We start from the raw sequence: 18,621 nt of genomic DNA on the forward strand, positions 1-18,621 counted from the left end.
AATATAATAATAAATTTGTATTATATATTTTTTTATTAGGACCATGGGAGATATAATATTTGCGGTAAGAAGATATTCTATAAATTTTTGTGGAATTTAGTTTCGCTCAATAATGTTCAACTAATATATAAAGGACAGGGAGGGGAACAAGCGATTTTTCTACAGTAAGGAAGGAGTAGATGAACTTCGGTACACTTCGGTCAATTCCGTCAAAGTGGTTGACCAATCATGTTGATGTAACTGCCCGAAATTCATGACTCCCCCTTCCCGTAAAAATCACTTGCCCCTCTCAAATGGTCTTCGTCTGCAGTCAAGTGCAGTCTGTCTATTCCGATGTCAACGTGACGAACGTGTTACGAGTTCGCTTATTTAGTTGAACGCTTCGAAATTATTGTATGTACATATGAGACCTTGGGAAAACGAGAGGAATTTGCGTGTATAAAGGTATTAAAAATGAAATATTCCACTTCGCCACCAGCCAGTCGATGTCACTCGCCTGTTCCGACAGAATTTTCATCTTCATTGCCAATGCCAATCGTTAACAGGTACTGTATCCTGTCATTTGTATACGTATTTATTATTTGCTCTTTTGTACTTTATCCGAATTCTTATTTTTTTAATGATTAAATAATGATTATCACATTGTAGGCATAATTGTATGGGTGCTGCGGCAAAATGTTACAAGTATTTGAGAAAACTACTAAAATGTGAACAAATGGATTTTGAATTTGCTATTTGGCAAATGATATTTCTACTTATAGCACCACAGAAAGTCTACAGAAACTTCCAAAATAGAAAACGTATGTTACCACTTTAATAATATGCTAAACGATACATCACAAGTTGTCTAACATCATATGTTTTTCCAGAAACAAAATCACAATTTGCAAGAGATGATCCTGCATTTTTGGTGCTGGTCACATGCTGTTTCTGTGTGTCAACCATTGGTTTTGCTATAGTATTAAGTTTAGGATTCTTCCAATTTATAAAGTTGTTATTTTACATGTTTTTTATCGATTACATAGCTGGGAGCTTATTAATAGCTACAATATTTTGGTAAGTATATTAAATACCTTCAGATCTTTTTATTGCACTGCCTTTCTAGATATCCTCTTTTTTAATAAAAACTTTCATCAATGTTTTAAATTTATAGTCTTGAATTAAACTATTAATTTATTATTAAATTTACTTAAACTTTAATTCATTTTAAAGTATATGACTTCACATACAATTAGTATTTTTGATTTCAGATTATATGCATATTTAATATATTTATATACAAATTTCTCGCTATCCTTTTTCAATTAGTTTTCAACTTTTTGTACTACTGAATATTTATTTTTGTGAACAGGTTTATGACCAATCGTTATCTCAGGATAGACAGACTACAAGATGTTGAATGGGGCTATGCATTTGACATCCATTTAAATGCAATGTTTCCTTCTTTAATTATACTTCATATCTTACAATTGTTTTTATATAATGGTATGTGACTATATATATCATCTCTCCTGTCATGTCAAATAATTAATTTTGAGATATAATTCTTTTTTTTTTTTTTTGCAGCTTTGATAAATAATGATACATTCTCAGCGCGATTTATTGGGAATACTTTTTGGTTTATAGCTATGATTTATTATATTTACATTACATTTCTTGGTTATGCAAGTAAGTACATTAAAAGCATATATATTTTTTTTAAATTATCTAATCTAATTTTTGTTCTCTTATTATTCTTACATTTCAGATACTGAAATACTTCATAAAACACATCTGTTGCGTGTCTTCATGTTATTCATATTACCGATAGTATTTCTAACATATATTACAACATTATGTGCAGGTATCAATATCAGTTACTTCGTTATGGAATACTATCGTTCTCGAGCTTTATAAATACGTCTTGTTATATGACTGCAATGTGTTGAATTTGATTAAATCTGTCTTTTGCATTGACATTAAAATAATGTAGCTACATCCAAATACGATAAAATTTGTAATATGTTTTCCTTTTGCATTTAAAAGTAGTATTTTTAATGATTATTTTTTCATTATATATATATATATTTATATTAGGAAACTGTAAAATGCAACGTTTCAAATACAATTTATGTAATAACAAAGAATTTTATTTATAAATTTTGATATCGATATTATGTGTTTATAAAATTTTATATAATTTATCAATATAAATAAATATGAATATAAAATATCAGTCATGAATATTTTGTTTCGGAATGTGAATAATCCCATGTCAATGATAAGCAAGAACCAACCATCTTTTTATTTACTAGAAAAGAAAGAGATTGATTGGTCGCTTTTTCGACGCGTCTGCGAGAGCTAAATTTTCACCTCGGTAGAGCTTCATCATAATTTCTGGATCTATGCCGCTGACACTAACGCCCTACTCGGAGATCAATGAGCATCAATGAAACTAATTGTAAAACTTTAAATTGTGTATATGATTTATTATTGTCGGCGTTCTTTTTGTGGCTTCGTGTTTAATTTTATTTGATTGACATTTTTTCGATTGAATCTACACAATGAGTACACAAGCTTCCTCCGCAAAAATAAAAGAATTACGCTTACCCATCTCCAGAGTAAAAACGATCATGAAGAGTTCTCCTTATGTTGATACTGTCGGACAGGATGGATTGTATTTGGTTACAAAAGCTACGGTAAATAAATCGGAGCTTAGGCATATATATTTATTTATAATCGTATTGTGATAAGTATGTTAAAACAAATTTGGTAGAATGTATTATAATTCACTCATTAGATTTCGTTATTTTATTTGTGTCTTAATATTACCTGGATATATTCTACAGGAACACTTCATACATTATCTAACAGAGGAGGCACACATGCAGAGCAACAAAGGACCCTCTTTGGATTATAAACACTTGGCAGAAGTAGTGCAGACAAACGATACGCTGGAATTTCTCAGAGAGATAATGCCCAGAAAGATCACGGTCAGACAATTCAAGGAAATGATGGCAGCTAAAAATGCATCCCATAGTAGTTCTTCCGAGACTAGCTCAGATTCAGACAGCGACAGTGACTCGGATTCAGATTCTTGTTCAGACAGTGATGAAACAAAAGCAGAGAACGGAAACACATCAGGCAGTGAGCGAGAAAGTGACACTAAAGAGAACGGTGCATGTCATTCTGATAGCGAAAGTAGTGTAAAGAGTGATAGCGAAGACAATAATAAGAGATGAGTATCATTAATAAATTGTAAAATTTTCTGTTCTAATTAATATAAAAATCTATTAATATCAAGATGTATCTATATCGGTAGAAATGTAAAGTAAATATAATAACAATGGCCCAAAAAAAAGGCTATAAAAAATTGTAAAAAAAGATATTTTTATATGTGTCTGCAACTAATGATAAATGCAAATTACGTCTTGTAATAAGCACATTCATATATATTGCCTTCATTTATATTTTTGTACATATTTCATATAATATTCATTAATATCACACACAAACATTAATTTAAATATATTAATTATAAAATTATTTTTTAAATTAATGATCGTTATTTGATATTTATTTATAATTGTGCACATTGATATATGTATAAAATTGGAAATTTTTTATATACAATGTGATAAAAATAAATTGCAGATATCCTTACACATTTTGTTTTATTTAAGGTTTAATAATCTTTTTGTATATTCTATAACATTCAATGTAAATGTAGCACATGTTCTAAATCTAAATTTTAATATAATATAAAGTTAATAAAACTAATTTATATATTAGCTTATGTATAAGTACCAATTATTTGTTATAATATTATAATACATATGTTCAAGGTAATCAAATAGATAAACACAGTTTGAATGCTAGTCCTGATGTGATTTTATCGATTTAGATGTGTCTAAATCGTTTTCGTATTTAGCTAATTTCAAAGCTAAAAAGTAAATCTCAGCTAATGCGACAATTAATGCACAAATTATACCTAAAAGTAACCTAAATCCAAAGTCTAGGTTTCCAACTATAAGTTCTACTCCTATGAATCCAAAAGCAAAGCCAGCTGTCACAGAAAATATAAATTGCACAATGGCAATTAATTGTTTATTTATCTGCTTCACTGTAAAATAAGAAAGAGATACATTAAATTTTTTTACGAGCACAGACAAATGATTAAGAACATTGATAAAAATAATATTTTTACTTTGATATGCAATGCTATCTTCCGGCAAGAATTTTCGCATGGAATCGATGCTCTTTGTCATTGATTGATATTCTCTAGTATTTTGTTCTGCCTTTAATTTCTGTATTCTAGCTTCCAATTCTGGATTTCTTGGCGTCTCCTTAGGTATTGGCAATATCACATCAGAATCATTGAAAAGTTCATGCAAGTAAATCTTTTTTGTCGCGGTTTCTCTATATTTTTTTAAATATTTATTCAACCATTTAATATCTTCGATTTTTAATATAGCATTTGAAATCTTTTCTTTTTTAGACTTCTTAGATTTGCATAAAAGTGTGATACCATCTGGGGCATCATTTTCTTTGTTTTTTACATTATTCAAAATAAAATCTATCAATCTTACAGATGGTTTTATTGTTATAGTAGGATCTATAATTGATTCTAATGGCATATTTATGTAAACTATTTTTTCTTTATAACTGAGATTGGATATTTAAATGCTGAAGCACTAAAAGCCAATATGTAGATTAAAAATTAACGTATTATCTTATGGCGTAATGTGTAACTTTTTTTCCAAATCAACATAGAATTCTTCTATTTCGTTTTCTTTTTCTTGGAAAGTTTGATCCACTTTTTGACATTTATCACTCATATCATTTATGAATTTCTCCCACTCTGTTCTTCTAGCTAATCTATTTTCATTCAAAACACTGTCCTGTAACATCAAAATATCCGCATGAATTAAATTTTGTCTTACATAATATCTCAAAAATATCAATTTAGATTATAAGTATAAAATCTGTTTAATAAACATACACTATCAAAATTTTCTTCTTTTTGTAGAACAAGGTTACACATACTCAGTGCAACATCCACATTCGCTTTAAGACTAGGTAAATGACAATCACCAAGTTGTTCAGTGCGATCCAATTGGCTTTCTTTTAATTCCGTCGAATATTCAAGTATTTTAAAAAGACGTTCCACTTCTCTATCAGCTCTTTTGTCCTAAAATAAACGCAATTATCTAGAGTTAATGATATTTCAATAACCTATTACGCATAATGTAACATTTAAATTAAATTAAAATTAAAATTATGAATATATAAAAGCTTAGAAAAAATACATAAAAAATCAATTTATTTTTATAGTATATATATGGAAGTTACATAAAAATTAATAATCAAATAAAATTTGAAAAGCGTCATTAAAGAGATCGACTGCGAACAGTAGCAAATATAGTTTCAATTTTAACACATCTTTATTTACAATTATATTTTAAATGTCCAATTCCAGTCATAGGTTATGTTCATATATCTATATTAATATCTTAACCAAATAAAATAAAATCTGTAATTAATTCGATTTATATATTTAGAGTCCTATCGCCAGCATCATCACGATCAAGATAACATCATCATGTATATTAGAGATACTTACCTGAAATTCTCGCAAGAAAAATGTGATCTCTCCTTGAACGAACGGACGATGGTCGAATAACCTGCTCCAGATTTCGCCCGTGTCTACGAAAACGATGATCGCGTATGATAATACTTAATGATTACGATAATACTTAAATGATAGAAAAATGTTTATTTGTATTTAGAGGGATATATGTATTTACTGTTTATACAGTGAGTTTGCCGCACCTTTAGTTATAGACGCCATGTCGGTGACAGGCAAGTAGTGGAAGCAGACGATGCAACGTCAGACATCATGTCGTCATATGACTGACATGTGCTACTGCTACTGCACACAATGCGTCATCGCTATGAGTATCGCAGAATTGGCGGAAACGTTTGAGAGCGTCGAAAAAAATGAATAAAAATAAATTACAAAGAATTTCAAATTAAATTAAATTATAAAATTTTTTTGCAATTTAATTTATTATAATTGCATTTTATTTTCTCGTTCGAAATCGATAAAATCTTACGTATAAAGAATGTACAAAATGTACAAAAAATATAAAGCTTTTTATATATGTATATCTATATTAATTTGAATATTTCTCTTTTTCGACTTCACTGGAAAAAGAAAATTATTATAGTAAAAGATTGTAAGCTCACGTTATAAAATACTTTTTGTTTTGATGATATATGTCACACTGAGAAAAAAAGTTGTTAACTAAAACTAAATAATTATTCAATTAATTAATATTTTGTTAATTGAACATATAGAAGTATTTAAATTAAATACACAACATGTATTAAATCTAATATAAAGTGGCTTAAATGCTTATATATGTATATGTTCAATTAACAAAATAATAATTAGTTCGATTTAGTCGAGTTAACTTTTTTCTCAGTGCATCAATGATGCCGTTGTTTCTTACGAAATTCATAATAAACTTGATTACCGAGTGTACATTAAAGATTTTTAAAATAAAATATATTGTCAATCAAAATTAATATTAGACGCTAGTGATGAAAATAAACTTGGCAAAATTGATTTCGACGTAACTAGCAATTTTATTCAATACTTTCACGACGTTTCGACCATTTGGTTGTGGTCCTTATCAAGTAAAAATTCCATCAATTAAAATGAGATTAATGCAACATAAAACCGATCTTATTTAAAATTAATAGTTAAAAGAGGAGCACGTCCCATCGCTATGATGTTTAAGATCGGTTTTATGTTGCATTAATCTCATTTTAATTGATGGAATTTTCACTTGATAAGGATTACAACCAAATGGTCGAAACGTCATGAAAGTATTGAATAAAATTGCTAATTACGTCGAAATCAATTTTGCCAAAAATATATTGTATACTAAAAATATGCACATATAATATACATATATAGTATAAATATCTTCTAAATGTAGCACTACTTTTTACCAAAAATTTTGATTTTATATATATATATATATATATATATATATATATATATATATATTAGAAAATGTTATTTATATTTTATTTATATTTAAAATTTTTGACCATCTTGGAGTAAATTATTTTTTAAGCTGTAACAAAAAATGATTCGGTTTACTGTGTATAATTTTCAAAAGAAATTATAACTATACCTTCTGATAAAGGATCTTTTAGAAACTAATTAAGTTTTGAAAGTACAAATAAATGAAATTTTAAAAAGGTAATACACAAAAGATACAAAAGAGTAAAAGAGTCGAGCACACACACAGAATCGATAGAATGTGAAAACAATGCGTCCACGTGTATCCGTTTAATGGTGCTCGCGTTAATGGGAATTTCGCGTACATTTTTCGCTAAAGCGACAGTGTCGTTATACGTAGACGTCAACGAACGCATACACGTTCGACATATTCTCGAGTTACATCGCGCGATATGTGATTATCTCTGTGAGAATGCGGTGTTGAATATATTGACGTAAAATTCGAATCTGTTACGAAGAGGATGCCGCGATTAACAATGGCATCACGTGATTACGCATGCATTCCGCGCTGCGTGCATCTAGAAGAGGGTAGGGGTGATTACATATCTATATGTATACCTATGTTCCATTCGATCGTCCGTGATAATTGCGGTGAGGTTTAATTCGTGTCGTGACGAAATCTATTTGGGGTGCGATGAAAAGACTAGTATATTTCGCCCTCCTAATTAAAATCGTGCATTTGACAATGTAAGTTCGTTATCTTAACAATACTTTAACATAAAAAAATTTACAAATATTTTTACATTTGCTTAATTAAATTTTTGAAGGAATTCAATTAAATGTATTAGTATTAATTAAAAGTTGTTAATCTCTCGATATAATGAATTAAAATGAAATGAAATAATAATATTAATTTTAAATCACAAATAAGAAAAGCCGTTGAAGCATCAATGGATTTGATTTATTTTTTATTTTGCAATCGTTAATTCGATTGCAACTTTACATTTGTAAAAGCATTCTACTCTTTAAGGCAAGAGAACGTTACGAAGGGCGCTTGTAATTGCGCGGTATCCGCTGTTCCGGGAATAGAACCGATGATATTACAACACACGCTCCCACATAATGTGAGCTGCGATCACGAAGGTCTCAAGGAGTGTCAAAAATTGTGCATTGTCTTGGTGAGTATATTATTTTTATATTATTTTTTATTCTTATCTAATCTTTATCACCTAACTCCTTATTTTCCAATATATAGGGAAAAGAATATATATCTATGTACCTACACATAAATAATTTTGAATAATATAAGTACATTTTATTATCGATGATACTAGAAATTGATAAAAAAATAAAATAAAATAAAAATAAATAAAAATAAATAAAAAATAATATAAAAAATATAGTGATAAAGTCGATCAATATTTTTGTCCTCAGTCTGAAACCGTTCGAGATAAGGCACCAATGTTGATTTGTCAGAAATTGAACATACATATCGAAAATCTGAAGGTAGTACATCTTATTTTTTGTATTTTAATATGTACATAAAAGTATTTTCATTTTGAAAGTGTTCGCAGTAGAAAAATGTATATTAATAAATGTTTTTATTAAGTTTCTCTTCTAATTAGTATTTATTTTTATGTAATGTGACAAAGTAAATGCTATTGTATCACGTATATAAAAATGTTAATATTGAAATACTAAAATAAAACATTATTTTTCACATTAAAATAAAACAATTATATTATTTTTCGGTCATTTTATTATTTTGAATTTTTTTAAGTGTTATTTCTTTTCAGAAAAGCGTGATAAATTATTGTTATTCTATTTTTCTGGTTTTTTGCAGGTAGCTCTATACATGAAATCATGTGATTTGTCTTTTTGGACATTCACTGGCTTGGAAAGCGCAGAGCCCATTTGCTGTCACGAAGGAAAAGCAGTTGCTTGTGACGAGGCGATGTCGACAATAGAGAATTAACGAGCTGAGAATCCAACTCATTATTTCTTGTTCATTTACATCACTAACGAATATTTCACTATTGATTATATAACACGAACACGTTATATTCGCAATTTTTAATATAAAATATTAGAATTAGTAACTTCTTTTTGAAAATTTGAATAAAATAACTAAATAAGAGAGCGCAATTTTATATTTTATATATATATATACACGAATAATAAAGTATACGAAGAATAGCAGAGATCTGTTGAATTTATATCAAAGAATGAATTCAAAGAATGCTATTTTGGGAGTGTTATTTGATATACATTCGTATTCTTTGTTCTCCCTTCAAAGCTCGGATGCCAAGATTGAGACAAGAAGTCTATCTGCTATTGAAGTCTCTATACAGATGGTAAACCTCCGGCTTAAAATACAATAATGTTGGTTCTACGTCTTCAAAATATCGGATTCGTCTCGGAACGAAAGATCTGCCCCGTGAAAAATTTGTTTGTATCCTGCCTTATATCTCTCCCTTATAAAAAATTGGGTAAACCAATTTTTAAAGGCTAAAATTCAAAATAAAATAGAGAAGATGAAAAGGAAAATATATTTATTTTACAAATAGTATCTATCTTTGAGAGAGAAAATTTTAGTCATTAAATTACTTATTTTGCACAACAAATATAAAATTATTAATTTCTATTTATGAACTTAATAAAATTTCTAAAAATTTCTTGCATGTTTTTAGTGAAAAAATAATGCATTTGAAAATAAATAATAATACGAGTTAATTTTGTGAAAATAAAATGAGCGAGTAACAAAATCATAGATTATGTTCGACTAGAAAATTTCATATCATTATTAAATTTATTATTAAATATATTATTCCTTATCATTCCACACATACTAGTGTTCCATAATACTCGTGATTTTAATGATAGTTTCTCTAACAAGTTTATAATTTTTTTCTTAGGTTGTTGAGATACTCTAATAATATTCGATATAAATTTAAAAGTTATGACAAGGATTTCAACTTATAAGATGTAAGGATATAAACTTGTTCATAAGTTTAAAAGTTACACGTAGATTTGCGAGAATCTATTCTTTAAACTTTTAAACTATTAAAACCTTGTTTCTTGTGATAAAGCATGTTTTTTCCTGTAATCTCCCCTTTTAATCTCTTTTTAGTTATCCATCTTTCAAAATGTTCATTCAATCCTATTCTACTTAATCTTTTATCCGCAACTCTGAAAATAAAAGTTGTAATATCTTTCATCCGCATCAAAAATAAATGTTATAATATAGAGATGTATAAAAGATGATTCAATTTTTTCAAATGCTTCTCTGATTGTTTTATCATTTGAAAACGTAATACACTGAAAACATTATTCAAATTATTAGAAGCAGTTTTCAATAATAAACGAACGTATGCGTTCGATAAAAACATACATGATCTTTTCACAATTTTTCCACGAATAATACGAAGCCAAGTGCCGATTATCAGGAGGTATTTAATCCGTCACTTGTGCTCTCTTGTGTAAAAGTCAAAGCTCCAAAGAGAGCATCTTTGAAAGCATTAAACGATATTCCTTCTCAACCGAATCTCCTTTCAGAAAGTACAACGACTACGGTCAACTATAGAAGAGATATCGTCAGATACGGAGAATCATGCATGCGCGTTTTTCGACAAGAGTACAATTGATCTTTCTTCGAGAGGAATTTCAATGAAAATCCAGTTACATAAAATAATTAAACAGGAGATCCGATATTTTCCTCCCCATTAAATTTTAGAAGAATATAACCGGAGTATAATAAAATCTGATCCCTTCGATCGATTTCATCTTGTTTTAACGAAGATTTAACTTCAAACTTGTTAAGCGCGAAAGTATTGAAGCTACGATAAACAATAGTTCTCGAGTTTTTGTTCAGGATAGCGTTAACTTTGGATCTCCGAGCTCGAGATTCTGACACTATTACGAACATTTCTTAACGTCAATTTTACGATGTATACCCATCCCGTATACGTCAAATACGCAGATCCTGCTGCGGATCTAAGTATGAACGTGGTGTGAGTCCATTTCATCCGCCGACTCGAGATACCCTCTATTTCGATGATAGCGTTCTCAGAGAATCTTGTTCCAGAAGCCACCGCATTGAATGGACGGTTTGTTATCGCTTTCCCTCTGTCCGATTTTCTGTAGACGAGCTCTTCTCCAAATTCCGACGCACTCGCTAGCAGGTATATATATATATATATATATATATATATATATATATATAGAATTCGTCAGTCATACAGACTATTGTGTAACCGAGGTCGTTATCTTTCTTTGATCGAATTTTAATGACTGGATTGGTTTCGAAGACGAGGTTTGATCGCGTAATTCTCAAATCGTATTGATCGAGGAAAATCTGCCTGAACTTGTTCTCGTCGTGAAGAACCGACTGGAGTATCGTTAAAAAATTCGTTTTTCTTGCAAAAGAAATTGTATCCTTTTTTATGATACGATTATCCTTTTTTCGTTAAAATTTTTCAAAATTTTTCTAATTAACAGAAGAAGAATGTTAAAATATATTTTGAAACTATTTGTAAACGATTATTATTTTCTGGTTGCTATTTTTATGCTTTTATGTAATCATTTTCCAAGAATATTTTCTTCAGCTTTGAATTAGCAGTAATTTTAAATTGTTTATTTTACGAGAGAAATTCTCTATATAACGATGTAATTTAGAATTCATTCAGCAATACTTCTCTTTTCGCTCGTTCGTATATCGACCTGTCGTATACTGACATAATTAAACGAAATGGAAATTGAGGTGACTAATTGTAGGTTTCCGGTTCAGTTCCTTCATCACGAAGTATTATGTGAACACACGTACGCACAAACATGCGTGTCGATTAAATCCCCCCAGTTCTCGATTAAATCGATTCTTGCTCCCTTGCTCATGATGTTCCGTCATGTGTCAAAGCTTGTAAAGAGAATCGATGTCTTCTCGTTAATTTTCCCGTTGCAATAGATGAGTATTACTCATCGGCGAATATTGACATCGTCATACGGACTGTATTTGATCGCGTGAATATGACGAAATCGAGTTACGTAGGAGAAATTATAATCTTTGAATAAATGTTTAACAATAAGTCATGTTAATACACGTATAATTTTCCATTTTTTGGTAATATTTAAAGATATTTAAAATATTAGTTTTTTATATATTGTATAAATATATATATATATATATATATATATAATATAATTTATAATATTAATATATAAATATATTATTTATATATCAGTATATAATATATATAAATAAAACAGATGATATACTTGTATATAATTGTTATCAATATTTGCAATTATTATTTCTACCCTTAACTGTGTCATTGTTCAAAACACATTACACTTTGAGCCATTAATTCAAAGTCACCAGCAGAGCTGGGCATAATGAATGCTTTCTAATGGAAAAAGTGATCAAAATAAAGTGAGGGTGGATTAAGATGAAACGAGAGGAGGTTGAAAGAAGGATTAAACACTCACCCATAAAAAGAGAATCTCATAAAGAAAGAGAGAGCGAGAGAAAGAGAAAATGGGGGGAGGGGGTGAAAGATTTATAATTAATTAAATTTGTTTAATGAATTATCAGTAGACTATAATCATCGAATTAAATTTTCATAAATTCCATCATCAGCAGTGGCTTGCGAATAGTCTGATTGATCGGTTTATGAATATTACACTATTGTATGATATCAAATGTCACATTAATAATTTTAAAATGTAAATCGAGATAGTTTATGTTAAAGAAACAATTCGAATAAGTATGATTTTTATTTTAGTATAAGCTTATTATACTACAAACATTTTCCGTTGAATATAAATCCCGCGTTTTTTACTTATGCGCAAAAGGAATAAAATATATAAGATGACTATCCACATATACGATGTGTCACATATTTAGAAATATTTCTTGTAACTGCATAGATCCTTTGCATGCGTTTCATATTTTTCTTATAAAAAGATGTTTATTATATAGAAAAATAGCAGTTGTGTTCGCAATGCGACAAAGGAAGAAGAAAATGGTAGCCAACAGTTTTTTTTTTTACAAAACTTTATAATTAAAATGTCTTTTTATGCTTTATATGCTTGACAAGCTTTCAGACTCTGATGCTGTTTGCATTTACTTTTCGGTTATGTATATATTATACAAATGTATAATCAGATTATTGCGTCTGTGGTTTTAATCCGAGGCTTCCGCGAAAGTTTAACATCCCGTCGATGTAATTTTGGTTTATTTGAACGGATTCAAGGATATAGGCATGCTCTAAGCGCATATACATCTTCCGCTAAAGGCTAAGGGTATGTTGATGTACGTGTGTTTACCTATTAGCGACACGTTGGAGAGTCGACGGTACGCTCGACAAGCTTTGTGATTGTTCTCCCCTTGCAGTTCGCACCTTTGCATATATCCGTCTATGAAATTGCCGCTTAGATGTTTTTCCAGTGTGTGTTTGTTATTGTGCATTATTTTCGCATATATTATTAATATGCGACACAATTAATTTACTCTACTTTTAGTAACATGAGTAATCATGCAGTGTTTGGATGATTTTAAAATTAACTAAACGAAAATGAGATAAAAATATATAAATTTATTTTAGATAAGATGAAAATGATTTTGTTGCAAATATTAAAAAATAATATTATATGGCGATTCATCTAGATAATTTTCAGATATTATTTTTAAGACTGCTTATGTAAATAGTTATACAAAAATGTAAGTTATAAAAATTATATTCACATTTTATTTATAAAGTTTTTATATCGCTTACTGCTTAAAATTAAAGTATTTTTATGTGCTATGATTTTAAACCAAATTATTATTTAATATTATTAAATTAAATACATATTTTTATTTTTTATTATTATTAGAGATTTTTATTATTATTAAAGATAAAATAATGCCAAAGTTTTATCTCGATAATCATCTACATAATTTTATTTAGATAACAGCAAACACTGTAAGTAATTAATGGAATAATAACGACTCAAAAATGCATGGTCCCGAAATCACATTTTTTTTTCAAATAACAATCGAAATTATTCTAGTAGGATAATTTCTTATTGTGTATATAATAGTCGGCAATATTTATTGAATAAGTGTTTCACGAATACACGTCCCGTAGGGATGTTTTCGCAAAACATATTCTACTTATATACACCGTTCCAGAGTGACTTGAGAAGCGAGTTTAACAGGATGTGCAAGATCTTCTGCAAGCACTCTGATCAATACCACGGCACTAATCGGAGCACTAGCACGGAGAAATAGCAAGATAGATAGTGGACCGACAGAGAGACGGACAGATAAAGAGAGGGACAAAGAGGGAGGAGAGGAATCGACTACAGAGGATGTGCGAGCAATAGTTTGGCAGAACCCATGAGGCAGATAAGCATGCCTGCGGGGTAGGAACCCCCGATTTCCCGGAAAGTGGAGATTCCTATTGCGTAAGCTCTCCCCTGCTCTCTGCTCTTGTGGTGTAAGCTCTCTGATCTGGGATCTTGCGTACAACGTCATATAACTAGTTGATAATCTAGAGAAATTACATCCGAAATTACAGCAGAAAAAGGAGGTGAAAGCGTAATTTCTGAAAATAATAATTTTGGAAAGAGATCAAGTTAACCCAAGAAGAATTCTCGAAAAAATATTAACCCGGAGATAAAAGAGAGCGCAAAAATAACAATTTCTCGTGGAGCAAAATCGTTCCCTCGCCGTAGTTACGGCACTGAGAGACACCCTCAAACCGAGGGAGGCAAGATTGGGATCTATACATAAGTAGAGATGTGTGTGTAAGTAGTTGAAGGCACACTCAGATCCGCTCGGATGCTCGATCGCGGTCACGAAACTTGGCGCGGCTCCGTTTATTAACTTATTGCATCCTCCAACTTGCCGTTAAACTGATATTAATTACCGCGTTACTCGACCTCCTTCATGCATCGTCCCCGTTCGATTCACCACGAGGGCTCGACATGAGACTTTCCGAATGACCCGCTTTCCGCCAGTTTCCGCCGCGACGGTTCTCCTACCCACGTGTCGTCCGACAGCTCGTCCTTTTTCCCCCTTAACACAAACCTGTCGCCCTACTACGTGCACGCCCGACAGAGCTTATTGAATCTCGTTCTGTGCGAATCTCTTTTGAAAGGAACGATTTTTCTCATTTCGTTGTCTATTTTACCGCATTGCATTGTGCGGACGAAATAGATTTGAGTTCCGAAGATTATCAGCAGATTCTTTAATGCCACTTTCTTTTCTATCTGAGGATTATTTCATATATTTATATATATACACACACTCCATATTCCATGGAGGATCGTAGAGAGACAGAAAAAAAAATATTATACAAAATCCTCCACAAGTTTGGAAACACCTTATATTTTACAATTAAACAATCGCATAGCAGCGATTGTCTATGCAGATTTTTTGTATGAATATATAGTAAGACATTTAAATGACTAATTTTTATATAGTCATTTAAATATTTTACGATATATTCATACAAAAAATCTGTACAGATCGCTGCCACGCGAATGTTTAACTCTAAAATGTAAGGTGTTTCCAAATTTGTGGAAGTACTGTATTTTTTTTTTTTTGCGAAATATATTTTTATATTTGTTCATCTAATAATGACAGACACACACAGGCATATATCGCGCCGTGTTTCAAATCTAACTAAAAATAAGGCGCGACAGTTTGATTGACAGGTGGATGCAATAAATGGATACGTGGTCATACACTTATATCGCTGCCGGCAAATTCGAAGATGCATTCGCGCAATAAATCTTACCGAGTGATCGTGATTTACGCGTTCGCAAACGAGATTTTTCGCTTCTATATACGTCTGTTATAATAACGAGGCGACAATTTTATTCGAATACGCTTCGTGTGCGCTTTTTTTCGTACATTCGTATCGTTCAATCACGTAACTTCTCTCGCATACGTTTGCATACGCGAAAAGGGACACCCGTAACCCTTATCAAGATGCAAAATTCATTACTCCACACGAATGCGCAGAGAGACAGAAAAAGAGAAAGAGAAATAAATAAATACATAATATATCAGTTTTTCATGCCGAGGGTCGCGATATCTCGAGGGCGCGAGGCGCGTCCTATTTCCCAGCTTATCTCCCGGGATGGCATACTTGACGGACGAGGATCTGTGTTTGCCGTGGAGGATGGTAACTCGGTGTGCTTCCTGGACTGCGAGCGTCGCAAGCTCTAGTGTGGCATTGCCGAAAATGTTTTCTCGTCTGTCGGGTATTTGCACGAGGCTATTGACACTCGCGCGCTCGCAATCGCGCCGTCTCCTTCCTTACGTCGCCGTAAAGCCCGGTTTATGTTTAGCGTCGCGAAGTTAAATAGAAAAGCAAATCTATTGACTCCCTCTGATAAGGGAGGGATACTATATATATTGTATGTGTATGCGCGTGTGCGCGAGAAAATTTAAGGGAGGGTTGCGCGCCGGAAAAATCGGAGAAGGAAGGATATCTCCACCGCGTATCCTCCATCCGTGGAAGATTCGGATTAAACAGCGGATTTCGCGCACGAAGGAACAATATTAGCATTTGTTGGATTTAACATAGTTTCCTTTCTCTCTATTTCTCTTCTCTCGGCTGACTTTAACACTTTAAAGTCTGCGGGCTACGCTTCCGTCAAGATTATTGAAGAACAAATTGTGTGATGGTTTCGGGAAGAACTATTTTTACTAGAGTGCTAGAAATCGTTTAGAATAATATCTTGGAGAAATATTAAAGCAAATGGTATAAATCAAAGAATATACATACAAAATTTTTTTTAATTCTAGATTTTTTAAATATTTTATAATAAATATATTTTTTATATTTTATATATGATAAATGTTTTAAGATTATAAATCTGAAAAAGATATATTATTTATATTTTATCGCTATATAGTCACATTGAATTCTGTCATCGGAAGTAGAAAATTCCATGTGAATTCCACGTTTTTTTTTTTGTGAAAAATACGCAAAAATAAATTGGTTCTTTCGTATGCCACTAGTTGTGTTTGACAATATAAATTGGAATGTTCGTCAAAAATTCTTTTTTTTTATTATATCCATCATAGTAAATGTACATATTTCAATTTGCATATATTTTATATTATTAGCAGAAATGAACCTTATTCGAATTAATCAAGATTTACAATTATTTATTAATCATAAATTTCGAATAGAAAGTCTTGGATATATTTCATCAGTCTATCTATCGAGCAATTTTAATAAGTCGAATAATGGCATATTAAAAAAATTATTTATTTCGATATATCTTATAAGAGAAAAATTTACAATTTCTCACTTTCAAATTTAATGTCAGTGACAAGAAGAAGTCTGAAAACAATAGCTTAGAATCATAGTTAAAGGTATAAATATGTATTAAGATAAAGTTAGGTACTTTTATTTACGGCAGTGAGAGAGAAGAGATTTGCAAAAGGATTTGATAAAAATCTTCGCTTATTCGATCTACCACTTACATAGTTTTGCATAGTTTTGCGAAAAGAAAAGGGTGATCGCGCGCACTTGTAGATTTCCACCTCGGACATCGTGATTTCGCGTACGAACTTTCGCGTAATATGATCTTGATTGGCTACGGGGGATGCTCCCGATAGCGGACAGAGCAAACGTCATATCCGATTTTCACAGTGCGATTGAGCTGGGAATCGGCAGCCGGTAGCCCGGGTGAAATGGCGGTAAAGTCAACACATCGATAAAATCTCTTCCCGTCATTGACAATAGCAGTCACCGGCGCCACCGTCATGACTATTAAAATATTAGCGAAACGTACACATGCGCGTTCCCGCTTCGATACGCTAGAAACGCCGACGTGTCGAGCAAATAAGCGAGATTGCAATTAGAAAAGTAGAGACTTGCCGGTTCGATGGATGTAAATTTATTCATGGAGTTGGTTGAACGCCGCACATTGAATCGCGATCGATATATTTCTATAGTGAATTTCTGGGAATTTCTGATTTAAATTCTGGAAAGTGGTAATATAGGTATACTAATTGTAAGCTTCAAAATGTAGCGTACATTAGTTATTTATTTCGGATTAATTGGAGTATTTACGTCAAAAATAACACATTTATGTTAAAACGTGAAATTTAATAATGTTACACACAGATGTTTCTCTTTTGTAAATTTGTTATTTTTTCATAACATTTTCTCTTTGATTGGAGTAATATCTTTTTTAATGAAAAGCATGTTAAGAGAGCTCATCATTTAATAGTATCTTTGTCATTACATATTTTGAATCTAGATTCTGAATTAAAATTCTGTCCAAGTGTTACTTTAAAAATAAATAAATAAAAAAAAAAGATTTTATTACTCATTGTTTCTCTATAGAAATTTAGTTTATTCAGATATTTATTTTTAATAATTAATCACTCAAAAAAGTTGATCAAAGAATGATTAAAAATGATATTATTTTTATTTTAATATAAATTAGCAAGAGACTTGTTTAATTTATTTTATAAGTAGTTGTAGTTTATATAGTGAAAATTATTTTAGAACCTATAGCTCATAATTTGTTGCATTAATATTATAGAATAGTTTATTAAATTATATTCGCATGTTGCAAATTAATAATTATTATTTAAG

The 18,621-nt window shown here is 30.7% G+C and overlaps 5 protein-coding genes across 5 annotated transcripts; 3 read left to right on the top strand and 2 right to left on the bottom strand.

Annotated features, from left to right (window-relative positions):
- Positions 1-43: 43 nt before the first annotated feature.
- Unc50 (Unc50 RNA binding protein) lies at positions 44-1,983 on the top strand. The gene is made up of 6 exons (XM_029299473.2): positions 44-545; positions 649-800; positions 870-1,056; positions 1,352-1,485; positions 1,567-1,668; positions 1,748-1,983. The coding sequence occupies exons 1-6, from the start codon at positions 454-456 to the stop codon at positions 1,894-1,896; spliced, it is 816 nt and encodes a 271-aa protein (XP_029155306.1). The 5' UTR covers positions 44-453; the 3' UTR covers positions 1,897-1,983.
- A 400-nt stretch (positions 1,984-2,383) lies between these two features.
- Chrac-16 (chromatin accessibility complex protein 1) lies at positions 2,384-3,642 on the top strand. The gene is made up of 2 exons (XM_029299474.2): positions 2,384-2,678; positions 2,829-3,642. Exons 1-2 carry the CDS (start codon positions 2,544-2,546, stop codon positions 3,219-3,221), a joined length of 528 nt encoding a protein of 175 aa, XP_029155307.1. The 5' UTR covers positions 2,384-2,543; the 3' UTR covers positions 3,222-3,642.
- LOC114928336 (vacuolar ATPase assembly protein VMA12) lies at positions 3,637-4,616 on the bottom strand. The gene is made up of 2 exons (XM_029299449.2): positions 4,187-4,616; positions 3,637-4,102 (listed from the first exon to the last, which is right to left on the bottom strand). Exons 1-2 carry the CDS (start codon positions 4,614-4,616, stop codon positions 3,855-3,857), a joined length of 678 nt encoding a protein of 225 aa, XP_029155282.1. The 3' UTR covers positions 3,637-3,854.
- Positions 4,617-4,698: 82 nt separating this feature from the next.
- Muted (biogenesis of lysosome-related organelles complex 1 subunit 5) lies at positions 4,699-5,896 on the bottom strand. The gene is made up of 4 exons (XM_029299450.2): positions 5,812-5,896; positions 5,603-5,685; positions 4,982-5,170; positions 4,699-4,880 (listed from the first exon to the last, which is right to left on the bottom strand). Exons 1-4 carry the CDS (start codon positions 5,828-5,830, stop codon positions 4,713-4,715), a joined length of 459 nt encoding a protein of 152 aa, XP_029155283.1. The 5' UTR covers positions 5,831-5,896; the 3' UTR covers positions 4,699-4,712.
- A 1,773-nt stretch (positions 5,897-7,669) lies between these two features.
- On the top strand, positions 7,670-8,990 carry LOC114928338 (uncharacterized). The gene is made up of 4 exons (XM_029299451.1): positions 7,670-7,762; positions 8,046-8,193; positions 8,450-8,521; positions 8,859-8,990. The coding sequence occupies exons 1-4, from the start codon at positions 7,710-7,712 to the stop codon at positions 8,988-8,990; spliced, it is 405 nt and encodes a 134-aa protein (XP_029155284.1). The 5' UTR covers positions 7,670-7,709.
- The last annotated feature ends 9,631 nt before the right edge of the window (positions 8,991-18,621 follow it).

Source organism: Nylanderia fulva, unplaced genomic scaffold (genome assembly GCF_048542155.1).
Source record: "Nylanderia fulva isolate GAGA-0341 unplaced genomic scaffold, ASM4854215v1 Scaffold1, whole genome shotgun sequence".
Taxonomy (NCBI): domain Eukaryota; kingdom Metazoa; phylum Arthropoda; class Insecta; order Hymenoptera; family Formicidae; genus Nylanderia; species Nylanderia fulva.

Coding starts and splice junctions, on each gene's coding strand:
- Unc50 (XM_029299473.2), top strand. CDS start 454: ATGAAATATTCCACTTCGCCACCAGCCAGTCGATGTCACTCGCCTGTT. Junction 546..648: donor CCAATGCCAATCGTTAACAG/GTACTGTATCCT, acceptor ATCACATTGTAG/GCATAATTGTATGGGTGCTG. Junction 1,486..1,566: donor ACAATTGTTTTTATATAATG/GTATGTGACTAT, acceptor TTTTTTTTGCAG/CTTTGATAAATAATGATACA.
- Chrac-16 (XM_029299474.2), top strand. CDS start 2,544: ATGAGTACACAAGCTTCCTCCGCAAAAATAAAAGAATTACGCTTACCC. Junction 2,679..2,828: donor ATTTGGTTACAAAAGCTACG/GTAAATAAATCG, acceptor TATATTCTACAG/GAACACTTCATACATTATCT.
- LOC114928336 (XM_029299449.2), bottom strand. CDS start 4,616: ATGCCATTAGAATCAATTATAGATCCTACTATAACAATAAAACCATCT. Junction 4,103..4,186: donor AGATAGCATTGCATATCAAA/GTAAAAATATTA, acceptor CTTATTTTACAG/TGAAGCAGATAAATAAACAA.
- Muted (XM_029299450.2), bottom strand. Junction 5,171..5,602: donor TTTTCTTGCGAGAATTTCAG/GTAAGTATCTCT, acceptor CGTTTATTTTAG/GACAAAAGAGCTGATAGAGA. Junction 4,881..4,981: donor AAGAAGAAAATTTTGATAGT/GTATGTTTATTA, acceptor TTGATGTTACAG/GACAGTGTTTTGAATGAAAA.
- LOC114928338 (XM_029299451.1), top strand. CDS start 7,710: ATGAAAAGACTAGTATATTTCGCCCTCCTAATTAAAATCGTGCATTTG. Junction 8,194..8,449: donor AAAAATTGTGCATTGTCTTG/GTGAGTATATTA, acceptor TTTTGTCCTCAG/TCTGAAACCGTTCGAGATAA. Junction 8,522..8,858: donor TACATATCGAAAATCTGAAG/GTAGTACATCTT, acceptor GGTTTTTTGCAG/GTAGCTCTATACATGAAATC.